This window comes from Archocentrus centrarchus, chromosome 17, assembly GCF_007364275.1.
Source record: "Archocentrus centrarchus isolate MPI-CPG fArcCen1 chromosome 17, fArcCen1, whole genome shotgun sequence".
Lineage (NCBI taxonomy): Eukaryota > Metazoa > Chordata > Actinopteri > Cichliformes > Cichlidae > Archocentrus > Archocentrus centrarchus.
Window position 1 is genome coordinate 21,003,420 of NC_044362.1, and position 25,528 is coordinate 21,028,947.

Here is a 25,528-nt window from a genome sequence, read left to right on the forward strand (position 1 = left end):
TGTAAAGATTTAAAAGTAATCTAATTGTTCCATTTTTGTTACGTTGCCTGCAGGTTTTTCAGGAAACTGTGTGGGCTGCGGCGAAAAGGGTTTCAGATACTTCACTGAGTTTTCCAATCACATAAACCTGAAACTTTCCACACAGCCCAAAAAGCAGAAGCACTTAAAATACTACCTGGTGAAGAATTCTCAGGGTGCTCTGTGCAAAGGACCGCTTATCTGCTGGAAAGGTAAACATGCACTGCAGATTACAGGCTTGATAAAGATGGGTGTAGAGTATATCAGACTCTCATGTTACAGTGCATTCTGTGAAGATGTGATTTTTCTTTTTTAGACGGTAAAACACGTCAGTTCCCCAGCACTGCATCAACCTCGAAACCCGGCTCATCCTCCTCTCTTAGCAGTAAAGAAAACGGAGGTGCCAGTGGACACAGCTCCTCTCCCTTTTCCCTTTCAGGTCAGACTGCATGCTTGCAGTATTGCCTCCAAGCACATGTATTGCCTACATTCTCATAAAGCACAATCTAACTCAGCACTAGTAGAGTCAAGTTCAACACTTCAGTCCGCTGTACACAGGATTAAAACTACAACACAACAGTTGAAATTTAATGCTCGTCAACACAGCATTAGTTTCCACAACAATAATAATGTTTTGTATTAAATATGAGTATATGATGATAAAAGTGTATGTGGAAAAACAGAAGCTAATTTCAGGTGCTCCTGTATTAATAAGGGGTTGCCACAAAGTGGGTAGCACCACATGAAACCAATACAAAGATGTTTCATCTACTTACCAGAAGTGTCTCATTGGACAGCTTAAACCCCACCACCCAATTTCAAGCCAGCAAGCTTGGCTTTTTACTCACTTTTTACTTGTGGTATTACTCATTTACTTATAACTTATGAATTAGATCATTTTGATGTCAAGACTGCAAATGATTTGCTTCAGCAGACTAAGGGAGAGTGTCCTGAGGGAAACGTGAATGATTAAGCTAAGCTGAAAGACTAATTAGTGCAGCAGATTGCTATGGGCCGCCCAGAGAGTGTCATCTACCCTACCTAGACATGGATTACCATCTTTTTGGTCAAACTCATAAGTCAGATTTGTTTTGGAGCAGTCTGAGAGTTGATAGTCAAAATTGCTCAAGCAGTAATTGATCATGGGTTCAAATTTAATTTGCATCATATTAAACTCAATTTTAGGAAATAAAGAAAGTGGATGTTAGTTATGCTTTCAGGCAAGCTTGGGAACCATGTAAATAAGTCTAGAATTTAAGTCATCGAGTGCAACATAATATCCTGCAGATAAGGCACAAAAAGTCTGCAGACATCCCAAGCAGACTCCTGTTTACTTGCATACTCGAAACACTAGCATAACGTCACTAATGGTGCAGCATGTCTCCTGCTTGGAAGACTAGAAAAGTCTCCTTCTTTTGGATGCTTCCTTTAGGGGTCACCGCAGTGCATCAGCAGTAAAGTAATAACTCAAATAATCAAAAGGCCTTCTCCACAGTCACGACAATGAGAATGCTTGCCTAGAGTAGTTGCAGGTGTGTTCTTGCATAAAGTTGTTTGCTGAGAGTGACACGTAACCAGCTCATTTGGAGGATTAACACTCATGTGGTAGAATTACACTAAACGAGAGAAATAAAAATGAGCAACACCTTTGATTTTGCTGGGCACTAAAATGACAGTATATACTTATCTGTTCCACCAAAGAGGTATTCTTTCTGTTGATTATATGCTGGCAGGCTTATTCTGTTGCTATAGGTTGTGGTTGCTAAGCTCTGAAATTTAAGAGCTGCATTTAGCTATTTTTGAGTCAGTTCGTGACAAAGAGGAGGTTTTATTGGTCGTGTGTCACTGCATTTGGTTGCAGCAATGCTTTGATGTGTATTCCAGTAGCATAGTGACATTTTATTAGCAGTCAATTTCTTGCTGTTGGTATTAAAAGTATTAAAAATGTGTTTCTCATCAATGTGTTTATAGGCTGAAAAGACAGTTTTATGCTTTTGAAAGGCATCCTTCCATCAACTTGGTTACTTTTTTTGGATGTGAAAATGAAAATAAATGCAGGAATTTAACAGTAATACAATCAAATAATAAAGGTCTGGTCATTTAGAAAGGTCATGTGACTCTTCAAGGAGATGTTGTTCTTCTTTGACCTTTCACAGCGAGAGCGTTGTTCCCTCTGTGATTGGGGGGAAAAAAACTCCTGGGCTTATAGTATTGATTTGTTCTCAATCTGGAAGCTGCCTGTAAGCGTAGCTCTTGCATGTTAATATATACATCTGTGCTGCAGGGCTGTGTGTCAGCATTAGTCTCCACCTTCATATGCGTCCTTCTCCTCAAGAGGTTGTCGACACTTATGTTTTGAAAATCTAGAGGTTAGAATTCATAACATGCACCTCTTTGATTTGGGTGACTGTTTATTCTGGATACGATTAATGAAAAAGACAGTTATGGTCTGTTAATATTCTACAATTGACAGTTTATACTGACACAAAGATGACAGTTTGACATTTGTTTGGAAGCCAAAAGCAACACAATGACCAATCAGATGAACGGTGGGTGTTTAAAGCCACATTTCCGAGTTATCAGAAACATTCATAGGCAGTCGGGGGACAAGGGAACTGTGCATCAGTGTTGAGGTGAGGTGTTTTTTTTTTTTGTTTTTTTTTGTTTTTATGTACAGATTCTCCACCAACCAGAACAACACAAGCATCCTCTGTCTTTTTTGGGAACCAGGAATGCAGTTTCCTCAAACCTCTGGCCTCCATGCCTGGAAACAAGACTCTACCAATAGGTGAAGCATTTGATCGGCACACTTGTAGCTTTTACATACAGGGAATCATCTTGTCATTTTATTATGTATATAATAGTAGTTGTAGGAAAAAAAAAACACAACATAAAACCTGTAGTCTAAATCTCTACCTTTAAGCTTCATTTTTATAATTTGATTTATTCATGAAGACACACAGGGATACATGCATGTGTTTATTTACCAGTCAATGCTGGAATGACTTTTTAAGGCCTTGCTATCTGTTAGCTGCTTTACAAGGTTGCTATATTGACAAGCTAAGGTTACACATAGCAATTGATGTTTTTGTGTATTGCATACACAGTGAATATGAGATGGGAACATGTCTGATCACTACAACAGGGCACGTATTGGAAATCAATAGCCTGCTGTTAGGACTGACTCATTTTTATTTACTGGCTTTCCTGCAGACAGTTATATTTGGAACTATTTTTATTTGCATTTTACTTGATTACTTTTTCATTGCTTCATTTCATTAATCTCATTGGAGGATGATAGCCGATTGGTTAGTCAGCCACTTTGATACAGACTGAAACATGACTCAACACGACCCTGTTGTATAAGGAAAGCACAGAGGCAGACCAAAATACAGATAAAAACTGGACGGGAGCAGTTAAAAGGTGGATTAATGATGACTGTGCAAAGCAGAAGCTTGCAGGCAGGTTGGCAGTTAGACAAAATGAGGGAAGAACAGAGATCAGAGTCCACAAAGCAGTCAAGCAGTCAGAACAGGTACAGGTCCAAGCAGGGCAAAATGGGTCAGAATGATTTATAAATACACAAAGATAATCCAGAGATTGGACCTAGAAAGCAGTGTAAATGCTCTAGGAATGAAAGTGTGGTTACAGCTGAGCTGTTTAGAGATTTAGAAACACGTGAGGTGGGTTTGGTGTGTGACTGCATAAATACTGACTTATTAAAGAGTAAGGAAATCTTTGTAGTGATACATTTCCAGACCCCTGAGGCACCAGTTTATAACCAAATCACTAAAATGAGTCCATGAGTTGTGGCGAGTGTTTTGGGTTTAATCATTACACCAAAATAAAACGTGTCAGCTTTCTTATTGCAAACATTTTAACCTGGTGATGCTGCAATTAGACAAATCTTTCACAAATGGTAACAAAGACCTTCAACTTTCTCTGCTGCATTTGTGTGTGTTTGTGTTTCAGTACCCACAGCTCTTCGGGTCAATGTGCCAACAAATAGCATGGCTGTTGATGGGCGCTCTCCCTTACTCAGTCCATCCCAGGTTTCCTTAGGGCCTCAAAGTCAGGGGTATCGTACTGCTGATTTAGGAGACAGTCCCGGTAGGATCTTTTCTGAAGACATACTAAGTGTTATTTTTAAGTATTTTCTGTTGTGACATTTTTTTCTGTCTGTTTTTATGTTCAGTATTGTCTGCTATGAACTCCGGTCCTCCAAAGAAGCGCCACCGGAGCTGGCATCCCAGCTCGTTGCTCCCAGTTCCACCAACAGCTGTCCCTGTACCAGCTATTCGACCAATAGTTTGTTCTCCGGGTGTGTCCCTTAACCCACTTTTTAAAAAAATTTTTGTTGGGATGGGGGGTTTGGGGGTTGAGTAGTTTATGTTCTATTGGGTTTTAAATTGATCCTGTTTTGCTATGTCTATATCCATTAACGCTGTATTTGTGAGGATGTGTGTGCCGAGGAGTGTTTTTCCCCCATCCCAGTCTTCATTTCCCATCCCTGTGTTTGAGGATGAGTATGCACTAATGTCCCTGACGCTCTCTGGTCGTTAAGGATGATTCACCCAGCATTGCCATGGTGATAAAGCTGGACAGTTTGTAGTGCAAATGATTTAATAAAAAAAAAAAAAAAGGCATGATTAAAGATTTCTGAACATCATGTGTTGAGGTAGGGTATGAGAAATTATAGAAGGGCAACCTGGGTAGAATGGCCAGACTGAACACTGTACATGATTACTGACAAAATAACAAAAACAAAACCAATTTATATCAATTTGTTCCAGTCTGTCAGCCACTACAGGAATCAGGGTGTGCAAATTTAGTCTCTATAAGAGCAGCATTATTAAAACAAATGCACATAGTGATGGGTTCTCTTCAGATCACCAGCAAAAAAAAAAAAAAGAGCTGACCAGCTTTATGTGTCTGCCGAAATATAAATATAATGTTATCTCTTCACTAAATGTCTCACACAGTTTACATGTAAATACAAACATCTCTTCAAAGTGTGTATCGGATAAGGAGCTTATTTTCATGATATTCAATTCACTCAATGCAGTTTTTCCTTTAAATCAATCAGTCTTTATTTGTATAACACCTTTTGTGCAGGTTAGTGCCATTCACAGATTACAGACAGGCAGATAATAAGACAGCAAAGGGTAAAAAAAAAAAAAGCAGAACAATTTAAAACTAAGTTAAAAAGACAAATTCCAGTAAATTTAAAATAGCCCATAAGTACACTGAGTGCATCAGTAAAATTAAGAGCAATTAAGAAAATGAATAGAATAAAGTAATGTTCGCTTGATTGTAAAGTAATCAAGCGAATGGCAAAGCATCATAAAATAATACTACTAAATCAGAATAAAATGTGTAATAGTTGATAAAGTAACTGAATAAAATTATGCAGTCCTTGTTATTGACTTAAACACTAAAAGCTGCCTCCCCAAAGGTTTCTGTCCTGCACTTTGGAAGAACTAGTAGACTCCTGAGGACCTGAGAGGACTAAATAGCTTATACACACTATATGTGTTGGAGACACACATGCTAGAGCATGAAAGTACACAACAAATTTGCAAAAAACGTTGAACAAAAAGAAAAGGGTGAACAGGAACTACACCCTTGTTCCTGTATTGGTGTCTCAGAACCATTCTGAGAAAACATTTCCCAAGCTGTAACCTAGTTGTTAGTGGCTAAAGTTTGTACTGACATGTAAATGCTTTATCATCCTTAAGGGCCGGTATTAGGAGTATCCTCACCTCAGCCACCCGTAGTAGGCGTCATTCAGCCCCAGCCTGTCACCGTTGGAGAGACCGTCATCGTGCCCGACAACCTCCTCAGCTCTGCGGGAGTCCGCCCCGTCATCCTCATTGGTACAATGATGTGTTCCTTCATATTAAGCATCATCTTCCAGAGCATATAAAGCAAATTTTACATATATTGTTTGCTTAAACTGTTAAAGGTGGTGAAAATCTATGTAACATGTTGGTGGTTTAAACAGATAATTTTGTTATTTATTTATTTTTTTTTTGTGGATCTTTTTTGTATTTTGGGCTGTATTTAAACAAACTATCATTTAAAAATATTGCAGCAGTATTGCAGGAGAAATCGAGGCTCATGTGACCAGTCAAAAATGTATTTATTTTTTTCTTTTCAATCTTCTATTGTCCAATTTTGATGTGTGAATTGTGGCCACAGATGCCTGTTTGTAGCAAAAAGCAGTGGCTCTCTGTGTGGTCTTCTGCTGCTGTGGCCCATTGGCTTCAAGTTTCACCATGTTGTGCTTTCAGAGATGCTCTCCTGCATGCCTTGGCTGAGTGGTTATTAGAGTTACTTTTAACTTTCTATCAGCTCGAAGCAGACTGCCCATTCCACTCTGACCTCTGGCATCAACAAGGCATTTACACTCGAGAACTGTCTAGATATTTTCTCTTTTTTGGGCCATTCTGATGCTCAGTTGGAACTTCAGCAGGTCATCTTGAACATGTGTTCATCCCTGAATGCACTGAGCTGCTGCCATGTGATTGGCTGATTTAAATATTTGCCTTAGCAATCAGCAAAATGTGTGCCTAATAAAGTGGCCAGTGAGTGCACTTCATAAGTAGCTCTTAACAAACACTTATACTCAAATGTTTTCCTGCTCAGTAGGATAAATATTAGTTATATGTTTTGCTGTCTTTGATACAGTTTATGATTTTACATTTTAATGGGTTTTCTGTTTAATTTTTAGGCCATGGCACTTTGCCTTACTTCTACGGAAACGTTGGTGATATAGTGGTGAGCCCCCTGCTGGTCAGCTGCTATAAGAGCAGCCAACTGTCAGAAAAAACCCTGGAGGCTCTGGGCCTCAACAGCAGCCGGTTACTCAGCGTGGAGACGATGATTCTGCTCACTTTACAGTATTTTGCACGTTTAGGTAAGCAGCCTACATAATCACTGCCATATGTGTTGCTACTGAAATGATTCATGCCAGTGTTTTAGGTTTTCATTTTTTAATTTTCCTCTGCAGGTTCAGACCAAATTCCTCTGAGGGAGGAATTGGAGCAGATAGTCTTGAAGGCCATGCTGTGCTGTCCCGGGGGTCCTGCCATCTCCCCCCTCCAGCTACCCTGGCTGGCTCGGCTGGAAGCGAGCGTCTCGGGAGGCAGCGTCCAAGTCGTGGTTACACATAACTCTTTGGGCGAAGGCATTTCTGAGTCGCTGCGTTCTCTTGCTGAGGGTCCTCATCATCAGCAGTGCCTGCCAACCTATGTGGTCATAATATGTGCCTCTAAAATGAGTGGCAGCGAGTTCTGTGTGATTGTGTTGGGTGAGTGTTGCAATATTCAGTGTCTTTATTTAACCTGGTCACCTTATTGTGGCAAAACTGTGTGATATACAGTAGGATAAACTCTAATGTGAACTTACCTGTTGGATTTAGGAAAGTATCAAGCAAGGGCCTTAGCAGAAGGGATGCTGACAACCAATGAATTTCTGAAGGAAATCAGCTATGAGCTCATCACAGGAAAAGTCAGTATCTTGGCATCTCACTTCAGAACAACCTCTCTGGGTAAGATCGTTGTCCAGAAGTTATGTGTTCATTAAAATAATCTGACTAGAAATACTAACATGTTGTTTTCTACTAATCATTTTGTCTTTACTAGCAGCAAAAGAACAGTTACTGAGCCACATTAAAAGTGAGCATGAGCAGCAATCACAACTGAGTGGTGTAAAATAAATCAATCCAAGGAGGGCTTGTTTGTTTTAATATTTTGCTGCATAGAATTGAGATAAACATTCTGCAAAACTTGCACTTTTAGTAATAAAAAGCACAATGGTGGTGATACATTCACACTGATATTTCCAATACTCAGTGCACTGTACAGCCTGCTTGCATCCATCGCTCTGTGTGACTGTGGTGACTGCTTGTTTCTAGGGGACAATCTCGACAAGCAGCTGGTGCGATACCAGCGCAAGCGGAAAGGACAGGTCGTCCAGCCCTTTCAGGGCGATGTCACTGACAATATCCACTCCCAGGAAGCTGCCAGCATGTCACCACTATCAAACTCAGGTTAGACCACTCTCAAGCATACTCGGTGTCTAAACTGGAGTGTTTGTCAATTTATAGCAGGCAAAGTGGAGATAAGGCATCAACATGTTGCTGTCTGACCACAGAATATTACTGGTATCTGACATGTGGATCTTCATTCACAGTGAACCGTTTGGCAGCACATGAGAAGCTCATTTCATAAAACCCACTGAGCCAGCCCAGTTTCCAGAACAAAATCATTCAGGGTTAATTTGACCAGGTGTCCTACTTTATGTAGAACTGCATAGCTGTTTTTATGCATACACTAAATAAACAAAAGTATTGGGCCACACCTCTTAATCTTTGAATTCAGTTTTTTGTTTTTTTGTTTTTTCCAGTCCTATTAGCACAGATGTATAAAATCAAGCACCTAGCCATGCTGTGTGTCTTTAAAAAAAATTGTGAAAGAATGGGTCACTTTAAAGAGCTCAGTGAGGTTGAGCATGGTGCTGGATGCCACTGTTACAGCAAGCCAGTTTAAACTTCTTCCCTCCTGGATATTCCACAATCAGATGTGAGCATTATTATTGCAGAGTGGAAGAGTTTAGGAGCCACAGCAACTCTGCTACAAAGTATCAGACTACATAAAGTTACAGAGCAGGTCACGGAGTGCTGAGGGTCATAGTGCGTAGGAGTCACCAACACTCTGCTGAAACTCTGCTGACTCAGTAACAACAAACCTCCTCTTACATTAACATCAGCACAAAAACTGTGTCAGGAGCTTCATGGCCAAGTAACTCCTACTAGTGTTGTAGTCAAGACCACCTAACCCAAGACCGAGGCAAGACCAAGACTTTGAGGGTCTAAGACCAGTTGAGACCAAGACCGAGGGAGGGCGAGACCGAGACAAGACCAAGACCGGTGCCTGATGCTTCAAGACCCTATAAAATGTGAAAAATGATCAATATCACTTCTCAAATTGATCTGAAAGATCCACATTCCCATAAAATCATCCTGATATTAACCACTCACAGCTCAAATAAATATAACCATCTTTATTTAATACTCCTGGGTGACTTCCATCATTTATCACAGAATGAAAAACAATTATTTATAGTTCATCACAATAGTCTTAACTTTTCTCTGCCTTTCATAAACAATACATAAAGTTATGTTGTTTTTAAACCAACAATCTTTGTAAAAATGGGTGCTTTTTCAAAACCACATAGCTAAATGTGTAAAACTGAAAAAATGACAAACACTCATCGACAGTAAGAACTAAAGCCTTTAATCTTATACAGATTAAAGCTGCAGGATGTAACTTTTATAAAAAATCTGGTTTTTACATATTTGTTATAACTGTCACCATGTCACGACAGTATGAGACCGATAATCTGCGAAAAAAATGGAGCTCCCCCACCTCCTCCCTGAATCGCTCCCAGTCAAAAACAACCAATCAGAGCCAGGAGGAGGCTCTTAGCACTGTCAATCACTCCTGTGTATGCTGCTCAATGTAGTTGTGTGCGATACTTCAAGATTTGGTATCGATCCTATGCCAAGTAAACACAGGGCCATTATCACCAATACTGATACCGATACTTTTTAATAATTATGAATAATTTCCATGAAGTTTAACTGGTTTGAGATTTTTTCCTTTGGATCATTAATTAGTTAAAACCCAGGATAGAATTGGGCAAAGTTTATATGTAAGTAGAAAATACTTTATCAAAATAAAAGTTATTGTTCTGAAAAAATAGAACATTAAAAAAACAATTTTCCCCATACATTGTTGTCTGGAATTTTTTTTTTCATAAATTAAGTGTACAAAATCATCACTCAAGAACAAATGCAAACTTTTTTTCCAGGTAGATCATTCAGAAAGTATAATAAAAAAATTTAATAAAAAATGTCCCATCATTCACTAATTTTCTACAAATGTAAATTTAAATTTGCTTTAAATGTTTCATAGCAAAATCCTTTTTTTTTTTTTTTTTTTTTTTTTTCCCCAAATAAAATATGTTATGCGTCACATGACAGTATAACAAAACACTGTGGGGAGGGGAGGAGCAAAGTGTGCCTGCTCTGTGCTGTGACAGGAGCGACACTTAGACAGTCAGCTCGCATCTTTGATGAAACCGCAGCACTGCATACAGGAGAGAAACTGAAGCCAAAGTATCGATCTCATTACACTGATATTGATCAATACCAATACCAACGTTGGCATCCATATTAGCGATATTAGGATCGATCTGCCCACCACTAACTCAATGTACTAATGGTGGAGAAACAACTTACTTCTCTGCCGTTACCATTGGTGGTGGCCATGGTAACTTCAGGGTTCTAGCAAGAAATATTTCTCACCCCAGCGCTAACACTAATGCTAATTAATAAGCTAATGCTAACCACTAAATGCCGCTCCCACTTGTTAATTGAGTAATGGGGCCTAAGATGTAACTGGAAAGCAGTAATCAGTTTTTTTTTTGGACATGTAGTTACATTTCTCGAGGTGCATGTCAGGTTTGGGTCAGAGAGGATTTTCAGTTATACACAAAGGATCAGTGCAGAACTCTAAATCAGGCCTTATTAGATCGATAGAATAATTTTTGCATATAATCCAGAAAAGTTACATTTATATATCAAGCATTTAATGTGTCCCAGAGTGCCGTTTCCTTACACTGTTTGCAGAAATCACATAAAAAAACATACACAACAAAAACATAATCCAGATTTCCTACATTTCCTACATTTGAAGATCAGCCACCATGTTGTGAGCATAAACTATCATGTTTTTAATGCAACAGTAGGAAGTGACATCATCTTGCTGGGAACTGTAGTTATTTTATTCTTGAAGGCCTCTCATAGCAGCACTGGTGCTGAAAACTAATGTTTGACTATGGCTTTCTGAATACAAGTAGGGCTGCAACTATCAATTATTTTAGTAATCAAGTATTCAATTGATTACTCCGTCAATTAATCAAGTAATTGGATAAGAAATAATTTTTCATTTTAACAATTCATCAGCATATTTTAACTTCCGTACTGCAGATGTTTCTCTGTGTGAAACAAACAGGGTGGATGGAGCAGCTACAAAGTTCTCTTCTCTTCATGTTGCTGATCAGGTGGTTGATAAACATTTTGACGATCCCCTCTGTACTGAGGGGGGTGGGGGAGGGTGGGCACCAAATGATTGCTAGTGCTAATGGCAGCCCCCCTTTCCCCAGTACACTGTGGTTATAGGTCTGTTCTGGTGGCTACAGCTGACATACAGAAAAAAATAACAGCTGACATCTTCTGCACAACACGGGCGCACATTCAAACATGCGCACTCACAGCACAGAGAAGTGGGGGCGTGGAAAAACATCTCAGCGATCCACTCGTGTTAAAGGGTCATTTTTGTTTTTGTTTTGTTTATTTCAAATGACAGAAATTTGTTACAGCGATGAAGAACTAATGTGGAGGAAATGCTCCACTTACAGGGAGACACCTGAGCTGCAGAGTTGAAACGAAACATCAAAGCAACAAATTTGTGTCGAGGATTTTTAATAATCGAATTGCGTTACTCCAAGAATTATTGCAGCCCTAAAACTTGCATTAAATTTTTAGTTTGTGTATTAAAATACATGAAGGTTGGTATTTACCTTTCATGCTGGGATTTTTTTGTTGAATCGGAAGCCTGAAATTTTCCTTTGATCTTCATATTCCCTCTTACTTCTCTTCGTGTTCATGCTGGTTGTTATTTCGATTTATGTAGCACATGCATGACCATAGTGAGATTAAAATGTACACATTGTGAATGAAACTGTCCGTGCTCTGTGGTAGATTGCAAACTGCAGTGAAATGATACAGGGGTAAGCTGCGATAATAGCAGCGACCTAGCCGGGGGCAGAGTCTGCGAGGTGCGCTCCTTTGAGAGGCAGAGGAGCGCAGTCTTTGTTGCATTTGAATCAGTACATTTTGCATCCAATAAAAGCAAAGATGTTAACAAATAAATTGGACAGTATTCTGGCAATTTAGTGATATTTCCAGAGCTGTGGTCTTGACTGGTCTTGAAATAAAATCCCGAGTCCACAAGGTCCGTGTCCATGACAAGACCGAGACCATCAAAAAGCGGTCTCGAGACCAAGACCGATCTCGAGTACTACAACACTAGCTCCTACAGGTGTAATGTAGAGGTGGCCCAGTACCTTTGGGCATATAGTGTATTAAAACAGTGCCACACTTTGAAAACACTATAGAACAGACACTGTTCTAAAGTCTGGCTTTTATCTCGCTTTGCCCCACTTCTAGTTTGCTGGGATCTGTTCACTTAAGATGCCTCTGAAAACATGCACGTGCACTTCAGTGTGGTTAGGATGTGCTTCTCAAAATGCTGCCAACCATCTGATGCTAAATTTTGGATTTCTTCTTGCAGATCTTTTTAGTAAGGGCTTCCAAATCTATCCGGCCCAGCTTAATGTGGCTCGTAGCCTTCTCTCTCAAGTGTGCTCCATCGCGGATTCAGGGACACAGAGCCTCGACTTGGGGCGATTTTGTAAGGTGGACTTTCTTGTTTTGGTCCCGCCATCTCACATTCTGGTGCACCAGACAGCACAACGCATCCGACAATCAGGTGTGTACCGATATCGCTAATAGAAACTAAGGGATCAGTTTTCCACCTAGTGTTATCTTAAGAATACCAAAATCTCAGTTCTGTTGCAGTAGTGTATGAAGTCCTTCCTTTTTGCCTTAGGAGTGCTTGTGGACCTGGGAAATGAAGACCCCTCCACAGCCCACCTGAAATCAGACAAATATGTGGTGCGTCTTGACGGTGATGTTCACGCCAAGATGGAGGCCTTCATGAAGAAAGTCAAACAGAACCCCTACACTCTGTTTGTCCTCATTCATGACAACTCGCATGTTGACCTCACAAGGTAAAGACAACTCCTACAACACAAATTCTCTCATTAGCATGATGATTACTGACTTTGTTTTGCTCTGCTGCATTAGAGAAAGAGTTAAAGCTGCATTAAAAAGAGTTATGACAGCAGATGTAGCCTTGTCCTGTGATTAAACTGATTTAACATTGAGAGAGGAGATCAGCAGCAGGCACATGAAACCAAATACACAGCAGATTATCCATAACCTTCAATTTTGGGAAAAGGTGGGCCACAAATATGAGACCTTTTTTTTTTTTTTTTTTTTTTTTTTTTCTTTCATTTGTAGTTTTAGACTAAGTTCTAAAATATGTGCTATTTTACATATTTGTTCCTGGCATTTTTGTAGATGCAGCTCAGCATATGTATGCTTAAAACTTTAATTTAGTATCAGAGTGGGTGTGCTTGTTTCAGTTTTGTTTTTAGTGTTATGTGGGTGGATTTTGCTAGTTTAGACTGGTTGTTATGATCAAACAAATCATTTAGTGAAGGCAGCTCACACCAATGTCCTGTCATGCTACTTGTGTTAACAAATTTGACTAATGCCAGTGTTACACATTTTGACTTTTTAAGCAATTTCAGCATAGCAGAGAAATGTTAGATGTTGCAATGAAATCATGTGTGGGTCTAAAAAGGATCGCTTGCTTTTCCCCCAGAGGAATTATGTTTTGGACTGACCTCCTACACATTGGCCAGTTAGACCAGCATACAAAGCTTTGTGCGCAAAGCATGCCCCTAATGGAGTTATTTCAAAACTATGTCAAATGTTATTAACTGCTATGCTAGGATATCAATCGTAACTAAAAAAATTTCCATAAATTTATTCAAACACTTTCCTCACCCCAATCTGTTTTCAGTGCCCTGTCAGGCTCTGTGTGCCACGGGGAGCTGCAGGGTTTGGCTGACCGGGTGGTGAACTGCCAAGAAGTCTTGGATGCCATGAACCTCTTGGTCCTGCAGGTCAGCTGCTTCCCTTATACTCTGCAGACCCGCCAGTCTCGAATCAGCATCCACAACGAAGTTCACTGGCCGTCAACCGAAAATCTGGTGAGAAATTTTTTTTTTTTCCTTCCAAGACTAAAAAAACATCTGTACTCGAGAGTTATGTGCAAAGGCCCACAAAACACCACAGTCACTGGATTAACAAATACTATTTTCTTATGTGATATATTTATCATAAATCATTTTTTTAAAATGATATTTCAGTAAAAAACCAAAGCAGCGCTGCAGCACACAGAGACATATTTATAACTGCTGTGTTTCAACTATTCCCCCTGCTGTACTGAAACATTTTCATCTCATGAAAGAGTCTGAAGTGGCTCGAACCTTGTTTTCAAGGAGTCACAAACCAGAGAAGATGGGAACCAATATATTAGGCTCACTTTCATATCCAATATTGTACGAGGAGGCTCATTACATGTTTTGTAACTTGGCACGGTGTTTCAAAAGAGTGTGCAGTTTAGTGTTTGCATAAACAAGATGTGTTATGGGCATTTAGGGCACGTTGCCAGTTCCTACCCCAGAAGAATAACACTCAAACCTAAACTGATGTTGGTGTCATTTTCTTCCAGCAGAGGGAGCAGTCTGCTGATAAGTTGGTCTACTTTGGCCTGAGGGATTACAGCAGATCCCTGCAGTGGGGCATGGCCAGTCCTATTCTGCGCTATGATGATGCATTTGAGAAAATGGTTCATACTCTGCTGGAAAGGTAAGAGTGGGGTCAAACTGATGAATCAAGCATAAAATGTTTTCTGTATTTTCAGGCAGTGAGTAGGTAATGCATAATAATAGCAGACATTATAATTGGTTAAACTGACATTGTACCCCCAGACATCCGCACCTACACAGCATGGTGATCCGCAGCTATCTGCTGATTCAGCAGTACACTGAGGCCATGATGGCCCTCACCTCTTCTCCGTCCCTGAGGGATCACATAACACCAGAGACCCTTGCCATGGTAGAGGACTTGATCAACGCCCCAAGCAGAGAGGGCTCCCAGGGCCGTGGCCACATGCTGCTGGTCCGCATCCCCTCACTGCAGCTGGCGATGTTGGCCCGAGAAAGACTAGAGGATGTGAGGGACAAGCTGGGACTCCAGCTGTGCTTCGCTGTGCTGCTGGGAAGTCCTGTGTCAGAGCTCAGCCTGCACAGAAACTTTACCAGTCGCCTCAGGGTGAGGATGAAACCAGAGTCACACGACTGATATCTTTTCAACTTGTTTTCTACTAGATGTTTTAATTCAATATTTATACAGTGTTATTGTGGCAGTGTTATATAAATGGGATCCATGGGTAAAACGTTTGTAAAAATCCAGTTCACTTGCACTTTGATTTTTATTCAAACACAGAGTCAGTATCAGGGAATTTACATCATTCTTGGAATGTGTTTTTTGTTCAGTGTAAAAAATCTTTTGCCTCAAAAATTGTCCCCATCATTACAGCCTCATGCATTTTTTTTGTTTGTTTTTTTAGTTTTAATAAATAATCTGTAACTAAACAGTGAATGTTGTTTTTGTTTTGTTTTGCTTCAGGCTTGGCGAGGCTGTGAGAATGAAGACTGGGCACCACACACCTATGAGGATCTGGAAGGGCTGCCCTGCATCATCATCCTCACAGGCAAAGACCCTCTTGGAGAGACTTTCCCCAAGTAATGTCATACTTCATACTACCCTACCTTTATAATATGGCTCAATATGTCAATTTCTTTCTTGTAAAATGGTGCACAAATCCTTTCATCTATAAAGCTCTTGTGCTGTTAAATTGTTTTTATTTCTGTGTTGTTCCATATATTCACATTCAGATTGTTTAATAGAAAAGAGTGGTCCAGTTATGTTACATGCTGTGTCGTGTATCTCTTATATACAGCACCAGCTGCTAAAATGAGAGATTTTACAGATCTTTTGCAAAGAAAAAAACACCGTCTTCCCACTTGTGCACTTCTAGGTCTCTGAAATACTGCGACCTGCGTCTGATAGACTCCAGCTACCTGACTCGTACAGCCCTGGAGCAGGAGGTGGGTCTGGCATGCAGCTATGTATCCAGGGTTGTTGTCCCAGAGCCAAAAAAGGCTATGGCCCCTCGGGAATCAGATGGAGAGAAGGTCACCACCAGCTTGAATGATGGAGATGAGCTGGAAAGACCTCAGAGCAATGGCAGCGATGCAACCCGAACTTCTGGTTAGTTTAAATTACTTTTAATGTTGGCTTAAAGAAAACACAGACCATAAGTGGCATGAGTTTAACCTCTAGCAGCCTCAGTAGTTCATTTCAGATTGTAATAAAGCATTTTGATCAATATACAAAGGTACTGTACAAAGGTACGTTTTAATTTAGAGGAAAAATTGATACCCCCTCTCAAATCCTATCTGTGTGTCTTTCATATTTTAGGCTCTTTGGCAGAGAATGGTGTCAGCTCATCTGATGTTGCAGACTCTTTCCAAAAACCCTCCACTTCTACCTCGCAGCTTGAAGGTGTGGTCACCATAGACACAGGCACGACAACACATGGATTTAAGCAGGAGTGCGACTCTCTGGGAACCCAGCTCTCTTCAGACCCTTCAAAAGTCTCCAAGGCTCCTCCATCCCTCTACTCCAGTTCATCATCTTCCGCCCCCTCACCTTCTTCATCCTCCACCCAGAGGCCCAGCCAATCCACGCAGTACGATCAAGAGTCCACAAGAGCATCACCACGAACAGTCATTTTGTCCCGAGCGGCTTACAATCTGCTGTCGGGGGAGTCCGGGAGCCAGCTGAGCTCTTCCTCGCTGCTGCCACATGCAGATGTTGCCTGGAGCAGTCCGCTCAGGCCCCTTATCACTCACACCCTGCAGGGGATGGAGCAGAGCATGTACTACCGCCAGTGGGCCATTGCGCGGCAGCATCATGCTGATTATGAAGCACCTTCTGTGCCACATCCACGACGCTTGCTACTCAGTGGACCCCCACAGGTAACAAATCAGGAAAAAAAATTTTAAAACGTGTGAATGAAAAACTTCAGATAGGAAAAGAAGAAGAGCATGAATTGAGGAAAAAAAATGGTATAAATGAGGGTTTGATTTAAAATTAGAATGAGTTACTTGGGCATACTTGAGCAGTATATTTAAATACAGTTTTTATTATTTGACATCCATATTCCTAAACAGTTAATTACACAATGTAACACTATGTTTGTCTTTGGCAAGCAAATGTAATTTTTTTTTAACTCTTTTTATTGTAAAACAATAGAAAAAGTCTATTATTCCTGTCAAACTTTGCTTTTGTGGATTTCTGAATGTTGTTTTTTTTGCCCCCAAATAGTTAAATTTCTTTTTTTTTTTTTTTTTTTTTTTTTTTAGTATTTTTGGACACAAAGCAGCAAACATAAATTCAAAATACACAAAGATTTATTTTTGAAACTTCTGAAACAAATTTTTTAAATTAAAAATGAACTGTTTTTCTTGACTTTTCGTGAATACAGCGAATCACTTTCACGTATGAGACCCCAAATGTAGTTCCCCATCATGTTTTCATTAAAGGATCCCTAATATCTGTGTTCAAAGTTCAGCGCTCCCCTTGTTCCTCTGAATATGCTCCCATATTCTCCTTGAAGATCCTTGAAGGATGAGGACCTTCAAAGACATTCTGCAGCTCATCTCACCATAGCTTTTCACCAAGGCTTCAACCAGTTCCACATAGTTATCAGCCTTGTTGTTGCCAAGAAATTTTTGAAGAGAAAACAGCTCGAAAAAAGGTTAAAAAATAAATGAAAACCCCTAGTAACTGGATTATATGGGAAAATGACAAATTTGTAATTTGGCATCAAAAATATATTTTTTAGTTTGTTTACATGTGCAGAACTAGAAAAACATAGTTTAAACCCAAAGGTAAGACAAAAGTGGAAATGTGTTACTTTGTTACTGGATTTAAGTGTCATTGTAGTACTACAGGTTTTCTTTCTTTTCCTTCCCTAGGTGGGTAAAACTGGTGCCTATCTGCAGTTTCTACGTATCCTGTTTCGTATGCTCATCAGACTGTTGGAGGTAGATGTGTATGATGAGGATGAAGAGGAGGAAGGTGAGGATCATAGGGACCTACTGTGATGTAATGGCCCTTGTATGTTGTTAAACACACCAGATATATGAGATTGTTAATTTGGTGACAAATCATTCCCACTCTCCACAGAAAGTTCAGAGGTTACAACTCTAATAAGTACCCAGTGGCCTGACATTGAGGAGATCCGAAAGCTGCCCTTTGACCCCAACCTCCGAGATCCTAAATTTAGGAAAGCCAGCCCTGTTTACTCTGACAAGATGCCGAAGTTTTTTAAAGGTCAGCAAAAATATGAAAACCATACAACACATCTACTCCGAGGCATTAATGCAAAATTAACTGAAGTACTTTCATGTGTACATAGATTGTAAGCAAGATGAACAGAGCCAAACTCCAGCCCCGCGACCGACCAAGTCAATACGTCTGACTAGGTTTGCTGCCCACAACGCCTTTCATCACTGTGAGCAGTGCCATCACTACTGTGAAGCAGGCCTGGCTACACAGGTGAGATACAATACAGAATACACAGCTAACACCTTCTGTTTTACTGCAGACTGAATAGATGCACATATCCCATGTGTTAATAGTGTGTGTGTGTGTGTGTGTGTGTGTGTGTGTGTGTGTGTGTGTGTGTGTGTGTGTGTGTGTGTGTGTGTGTGTGTGTGTGTGTGTGTGTGTGTGTGTGTGTGTGTGTTGTAGCTGTCAGAGTGCACCTTTCATGCTTTCACGTTCTGCTCGTCCATGCTGGGAGAGGAGGTCCAGCTCCAGTTTGTCATTCCCAAGTCTAAGGAGGCGCACTTTGTTTTCAGTCAGCAGGGCAGCCACCTGGAGAGCATGCGTCTGCCTCTGGTCACCAACAGGGTTAGTTTGCTCAAAACAGGAGTGTCTGTCAGGCATTAATCCTTCTAATCGCTGTTTGTCCTATCTGAGTCACATATTTACTTTGCTTTAACTGTGTTTGTCTGCCTGTAGGACCCCGACCTCCTGAAGAGTCCGATCTTCACCCCGACCACAGGACGCCAAGAGCATGGCCTGCTCAACATTTTCCATGCCACAGAGGGCGCCGCTCATCTCCACATCCTCGTGGTCAAACAGTTTGAGATGCCTCATTATAGGAAGTACTGGCCCAACCACATCTTGCTTGTCTTGCCTGCTATGTTCAACAACACTGGAGTTGGTGAGCAGCTTAGAGGCTCAAATGAATCGAGCTGTTTCTGTGTTTTAAACATGACATTTTTGCTCTCATAGGAGCAAAATCAACAAAATAGAGACCCACTTATAAAAGCATTTCTCCATAGCACTACTAGTAGTCAGAGTCCACATAGTGTCATTCAGCCTCCTTCACCTTACAGCTTATCATTCTGCTGATAATGAGTAATGCATTACAGTGTATTAACTACCATGGTCATGTTTTTAACTTGTTTTTAGCACTGTGTTTATACTAGGTGAAAGGTTAACTGTCACCTCAGCCAATGCAAGATAGTCAAGCATCTGCTGTATATGCATGGACATGGACATGGACTTTCTGAAATGGGTGTAAATAAACAAAATTGCTCTCAGATAAGAAGATGGCGTTAGATTTAAGGTGACCCTTTATATCAGTGTGTCTGCTTTCTAATGAGGATAGACTTCTCTGCTGAATACCTAAACATATTTTATCTGCAGTGCCCAACAGAGTGTAGAGTTGAAGAAGAGAGTGCAGGCAGGGTGGAGTGGGTGGAGACAAGGAGAGTATAAAAGGAAAGGTTTACAAGATGGTACTGAGGCCTGATATGATGAATGGTTTGGAGATCGTGCCTCTGGGGGAAAAGAAAGACAGGAAGCAGAGTTGAAGATGTTAAGATTTTCACTGAGAGAGACCAGAATGGACAGGATTAGAAATAATAGAGTATATCAGAGGGACAGCTCAGGTTGAGTGATTTGGAGACAAAGTTAGAGATGGTTTGGATATGTGCAGAGGGGGGATAGTAGATAGACTGGACAAAAGATGGTGATGGAGCTGCCAGGCAGAGAAAGACCTCAGAAGAGGTTTGTGGATGTAGGACATGCAAAGGGTTGCTTTGACTGAGGAGGATGCTGCGGATAGGGTGAGATGGAGGCAGATGATCTGCTGTGGTGACGCCTAAAGGGAGCTGGCAAAAGAAGCAGCAGCAGCCCAAAAGAGTGTACCTTGTAGCCTTTTGAAACTATCAGACTTGTAAATTTGAAATGCATACAAGTTCTATGCAAATTTAGCCTTTGCATGGGATTTGCACAGGTTATTACCTTATCCAGCAACATGTTTTATCAATGAGCATTTAAGGTATAACAGTTTTAATCCAGTCTAAATGAAAACTTAACAAATATAATCCTGTCTAAGGTGCTGCTCGCTTCTTGATCAAAGAGTTGTCATACCATAACCTCGAGCTGGAGAGAAACCGACTGGAGGAGCAAAGTGTCAGGAGGCAAGATGTATGGCCTTTCATTGTCATGATGGACGACTCCTGTGTGCTGTGGAACGCCCACGAGACAGTAGAAGGAAGGTAGTAACCGCTTCTCATGTGTAAAATTTTCAGAGAGGAGTTCATTACTACAGTTGACCCAAAAATTGGTAGCCTTTTTTTTTTGTTTGTTGTTTTTTTTGCTGAAAATGTTCAAAATGTGTACGGAGACCATTTCAAACTGAGATGTCTCATCCTGCCTTCCTTTCTTGGTTTCTTAGTGAGACAGCAGATGGAAGCTCAGGTCTCAGCAGCGTGTCTCTGAAAACAGTGCTGCAGCACATGGAGAACACACCTAAAATCTCCCAGTACGCCATGTGCGGCACACGTAAATGGAGCAGCAACTTGGCTCGCAGGCCTCCCAGCAGCCCCTTCAGTCGGTGTCACCTCCATGACTTTGTCATGCTTAATGTGGACCTGACGCAGAATGTCCAGTATGACCTTAATCGGTAAGCTGACAGAGGGCCACGTCGGTCACTTGGTCTGATGTGCGCATGATCATCATTATTTGACATTTCTGTTCTGTGCAGGTATGGCTGTGAGGAGGTGGACTTTAACCTTAGGGTTAACAGCAGTGGGTTGTTGCTGTGCCGCTTCAACAACTTCTGCCTGATGAAGAAACACATTCCAGTTGGGGGAACAAACAAAGAGTTCCTGGTCAAACCTAAACTCATGGTGGGTGTTCAGGTGATAAAACTCACATTCATTGCTTTATGTCTTTACCTGTCTGTGTGGAACACCAGCTAACATGAAACTGCTCACTTATCTCCCCAGGAAATGGAAAACCCAGCTCTAATCGGCCCATCGCAGTATGTTTGTGCCCCAGACAGCGAACAGACCCTCCTCGACGCCCCGGCCCAGTTCCTTCTGGAAAGGTTCCTCCAGAGCTGCAGTCACAGGCTATTTCCAAAGGCTGTTAAGAACAGAGACAACCCAGTTCTGTCCATCGACAGCTACCTCAACCTCAGCCCGGAGGTAAGAGCTCCCAAGAGGCTACAGTTGAAAGCAGGAACATTAGAATAATTCCTTTATTTTAAACCTAGGGGAAGACTCAAATACTCTAAAGTATACAAATTGAGAGAAACCCTGCTCCCTGACCTTATTTCAGATATATATTTTTTTTAACCCACAGAGAAGTGTGTTGCATGAATTTCTCATCTGTTTTTCTTAGAACATTCTGACCTGCATATACGCACATGCAGGCAGGAAAAAATGTGTATACTGTACATTTGTGCATAGGCAGTGATGACTGAATGCACACACTCTTTTCTACTTTTTGCACACCTAGGCACATTTTTTTTATTTATTAGATTTTTTTTCCCCCACAAAGCAACTCTAAATTTGCTTGAACAAACATCTTGAGTAGCTCCCAGCAGGGACTGTCAAGGGGTTGTAATATTTTCTTTCACTTGGTTTGAATCTAAAAGATGAGCACTTAATGATTGCCTCACTTTGCTGGACTGTAATTAATCAAGTTTATCTCATCTGTTGTTGCAGATTTCTGTGTGCTACATCAACTCTCGTCCACACTCCACCAACCTGAACCATGAGGGGCTGGCGTTCAGTGGCCTGATCCTTTACCTCTGTGACTCCTTCGTTGTTTCTGGACTCCTCAAGAAGTTCCACTTCCTCAAAGGTATGGCATCAGTCTTGTAGTTAAAGGAAGCAATCAGGATGCTTTCTTGGTCATATTTTCCAAGCAGGAGCCCACATGTAGTGATAGGAAATGATCAGGTTGTTGTGTCAGATTTTGCATCTGAGTCGGTGCCTGTGATGCAAAGTATGGCCGACTGCGACAGTCTGCCAGCAGCCAAAGAAATCTGAAGGTGGTTTTTGATGGAGCAGCCTTTTTGCAACGTATTTCAGCCAGCAACTTGCCAACTTTTTGGGGAATAAACATTTTTCCCTAGCAACCAGAGGCTGCAAGGGCTCACTGACCGGTCTCTGGGGTCTTAGTCTCTGTGATATGATAGATTTTTAAAGTCTCAAGGCTTAAAGGAGAGAAGTTACTATGAATGAAGGTCAAACCACTGTGTTTATGCTTTATATTGATACTGTCTAACTTTTGATTGCATCTGCAGGTGCCACCCTCTGTGTGATCTGTCAGGACCGAAGCTCCCTGCGTCAGACCATCGCCCGCCTGGAGCTGGAGGATGAGTGGCAGTTTCGCCTGCGGGACGAGTTTCAGACGGCAAACTGCAGCGAGGATCGGCCCCTCTACTTTTTGACCGGCCGCCACGTTTAAACCTGCTCTGGTCTACAGCACTGCTGAAGAAACACAATCAGATTTGACTCCAGACCATCATGCAATTAAAACTCTTATCAGACCAATGACAGATCAGCAGGGAAATGCTGGAACACAATGTCCGAGGACGCACGGCCACCTGGTGCGCCTTTCCTTACATCAGTGCTACCACAGCAGATCGTGCCTGGCTCTAAAGAGGGTCAGTGAATGTTTTTAACTCTCGCTCTCTTCTTGGCTTGTCTTCACTTGAGCTTGTGTTGTAGTGAAAAAGACTTTGCTGAGAGGGGAAAAAAAAAAAAAGCACAGCTGAAACTGAACTTCATTTGTTTTGGTGTTGTTCTTTGGACTCTTGATGGATAATGTGACTATTTGAAGAATGTATTTTGAGTCCACTTTGTCCAGTCCTTGATGTACGTGTTTATCTCAGGATTTCTAAAGGGAGGTCAGAGGGAGGCTGCTTCACGTTACCGTTACCATTCTCACATTGGCACAATCAAATATTGCATTTCAGCAGGGACTTGGCAGGTTTAAGGCCATTTAACATTTGCGTTTTCACATTCATTTGAGCTTCGTAATGTGTGAAAACAACTTTACCATTAAGTTTTTTTTTTTTTTTTTTTTAAAGCACCAAAGACATCCTTAGCTGCACTTTTTCTTTTCCCTTTGCTTACCTTGACCCTTCTCTACAGCTTTTTCTCAAACTCCATAAAGCTCGTTTACTATAAAATGTCTCCTTGTAATTTGGCAAAGATATACGCAAAAGTTTGGTCTTTACTGGATTTCCATCATCAGGAGTGCCTCTGCTGAAACCTGTGGGAATGGAACAATAGGCGACTATTTGATTTAGCTCAGTAAACCTGTAATATCCTTTTCTCTTGTGGTTCTAAATTAGTCATGTGGGATTGATAATCCCACTTGAGTCGGCTTTAGTTGTCACATGACTACATTTCATGTGAATTTATCCAAAATAATCTCAACCAAGTGGATGTATAAGTTGTGTCTTTAGTATTTTCCTTTTTTGTTTCAATATAAATCTGTGAAGTTGGTCTATAGGTGTTGGGGTTTTTATGTTTTTGTTTGTTTTAAACACTTAAACTGCATCCACACAGGAAGCAATTTGCTCATCGCACTTTGCTAGCAGATATTCGATTGCCTAGGTAACCCTCTAATGTATGAATTTACTGCCAGGTCATACCAGGTCAACAGTATCCTGCACTCTCATTGGCAGTTGCTTCAATTGCTCCTCTCCAAGTTGAGAGAAGTTTATCTCGGGATCCACCGATTTAGCATCACCATCATTTTTTTTTTTTTCCCCACCTGTAGTCACTTTCTGTGGTCTCACATCACTTCCAGTGTAGATGCTGAGTCACAGCAGCCAGAGCTCATAAAAGAAAGTGAATGACATTCTGCGACTATGGGCAGAACAATCTCTGGTGGCAGCAGATGGGGATGGGAGGGGTCCCAAGTTAAACTTTTCTCAGCTTTGAAGGCACAGCTTACAGCTGATTGGCATACTGGGTTGTAATACACTAGAGGGTTACCTAGGTAACCATAACCAGAAGAATGTCTGATGCTCGATGAGTGAATTGTTTCCTTGTTTTGTTTTTTTTTTTGTCTTACCTGTTAATGTGGATGCCAATCGGTCTACTTAGATGTATATTCTGACAGTCATTTTTTACATAATCAGTGAAGTGTACCAAGCAAGCTCCCTCACTGCCAACTATCCTGCTACTGAGCATGCCTGAGGTGACACCTCCTGCTTTAATGTTGTGACGTTGATTGTTTTATTGAAGACATTTGCTCCCATCCACATTGCTCAACCCAGTTTCGACCCTTGAAATAAAGGGTAACAACCGGGTTTATGCATATACTTGAAGGATGAATGTTTTTCTAAGTTTCTGCACATGGTTGTCCAAAGAATATGCCTTAAGCGATGTTTCAACACAGTCTCTGCTCAAGTCGCTCATTTATTTTTATTTTTATTTTTTGGACCAATGAGAATGAAGAAACCTTTTAACTGTGAGTAGGAGGAATGTTGTTTGTCTCTGTGTATAGAGAGATGAAATAATTGGATTTTGGACTACTGTACTGTTTAAAGCTTTGTTTACATTATTAATATATTCTGTCACCCCCCTTACCTACCGAGGGTTACTGATGGTTTTTAGTGTTGTGTAATGTTTGCCAGTATATTTTGGTCATGTCTTTTGACATGTTTATGTTGCAAAGGCAAGAAGAATCTACCTAGATTTGATTTTTACTATATGTCTTTTATCCCCTTTTTTTTTTTTTTTTTTTTTTTAATTGAAAATGAGAATTGGGTCTGTAAGGATTTTTTTTTTTTTTTATTTATTTGAAAAGCATTTGGGACTGATAATCATATTGAAGTGTATTATTTGATTGCAACCTAAGTTCACTTAGGCCAAGGGACCGTGTTCTCTTCAAAACTGTTCACGAAAGCTTTGCACAAGACACAAACGAATGATTCCTAGATCAACTGAATGTCACTGGGGGTTTGTAAATGTTGGACTTGCACTATACAAGTTGCCAGCTTAAAGAATTATTTCCATACTAGGAAAACAGTTAAGTTCCTTTAACCCCCAGATTTAATATAATAGTGATGATCAAAACATTGGGCAGCAGAATGTGTTTTTCTTTTTGATGATTCAGTACTTAATATGCAACTTGCTCCCACAATCTTAACTGAAAATGTGTTCGATAACCATGTGCAGCACAGTGGTAGCCTTGGTGCCTGGTTGATCTACCTCATGTTTACCATTTTGGTTGCAGGCTGTGAATATCTTAACATTAGAGCCATGATGACGTTGTTTAAAATGT

At 40.7% G+C, this 25,528-nt stretch overlaps 1 protein-coding gene across 5 annotated transcripts in view; it reads left to right on the plus strand.

Moving 5' to 3' along the window:
- The window catches only part of greb1l (GREB1 like retinoic acid receptor coactivator), a 48,371-nt gene extending 22,843 nt beyond the window's left edge, over positions 1-25,528 (plus strand). For 4 of the 5 annotated variants that reach the window (XM_030752641.1, XM_030752642.1, XM_030752644.1 and 1 more), the window contains 29 exons: positions 54-230; positions 335-457; positions 2,696-2,806; positions 3,991-4,128; positions 4,214-4,339; positions 5,757-5,894; positions 6,752-6,937; positions 7,031-7,330; positions 7,442-7,570; positions 7,937-8,071; positions 12,441-12,638; positions 12,759-12,939; positions 13,800-13,989; positions 14,514-14,650; positions 14,773-15,115; positions 15,473-15,588; positions 15,885-16,117; positions 16,328-16,887; positions 17,890-17,992; positions 18,101-18,247; positions 18,333-18,472; positions 18,668-18,829; positions 18,941-19,145; positions 20,328-20,490; positions 20,670-20,897; positions 20,979-21,123; positions 21,223-21,423; positions 21,946-22,084; positions 22,530-25,528. In XM_030752641.1, coding sequence (XP_030608501.1) covers positions 54-230; positions 335-457; positions 2,696-2,806; positions 3,991-4,128; positions 4,214-4,339; positions 5,757-5,894; positions 6,752-6,937; positions 7,031-7,330; positions 7,442-7,570; positions 7,937-8,071; positions 12,441-12,638; positions 12,759-12,939; positions 13,800-13,989; positions 14,514-14,650; positions 14,773-15,115; positions 15,473-15,588; positions 15,885-16,117; positions 16,328-16,887; positions 17,890-17,992; positions 18,101-18,247; positions 18,333-18,472; positions 18,668-18,829; positions 18,941-19,145; positions 20,328-20,490; positions 20,670-20,897; positions 20,979-21,123; positions 21,223-21,423; positions 21,946-22,084; positions 22,530-22,693 — 5,318 coding nt within the window. In that variant the 3' untranslated portion in view covers positions 22,694-25,528. The remainder of the gene's footprint in view (positions 1-53; positions 231-334; positions 458-2,695; positions 2,807-3,990; positions 4,129-4,213; positions 4,340-5,756; positions 5,895-6,751; positions 6,938-7,030; positions 7,331-7,441; positions 7,571-7,936; positions 8,072-12,440; positions 12,639-12,758; positions 12,940-13,799; positions 13,990-14,513; positions 14,651-14,772; positions 15,116-15,472; positions 15,589-15,884; positions 16,118-16,327; positions 16,888-17,889; positions 17,993-18,100; positions 18,248-18,332; positions 18,473-18,667; positions 18,830-18,940; positions 19,146-20,327; positions 20,491-20,669; positions 20,898-20,978; positions 21,124-21,222; positions 21,424-21,945; positions 22,085-22,529) is intronic. The other variant, XM_030752645.1, reaches the window with a different exon arrangement.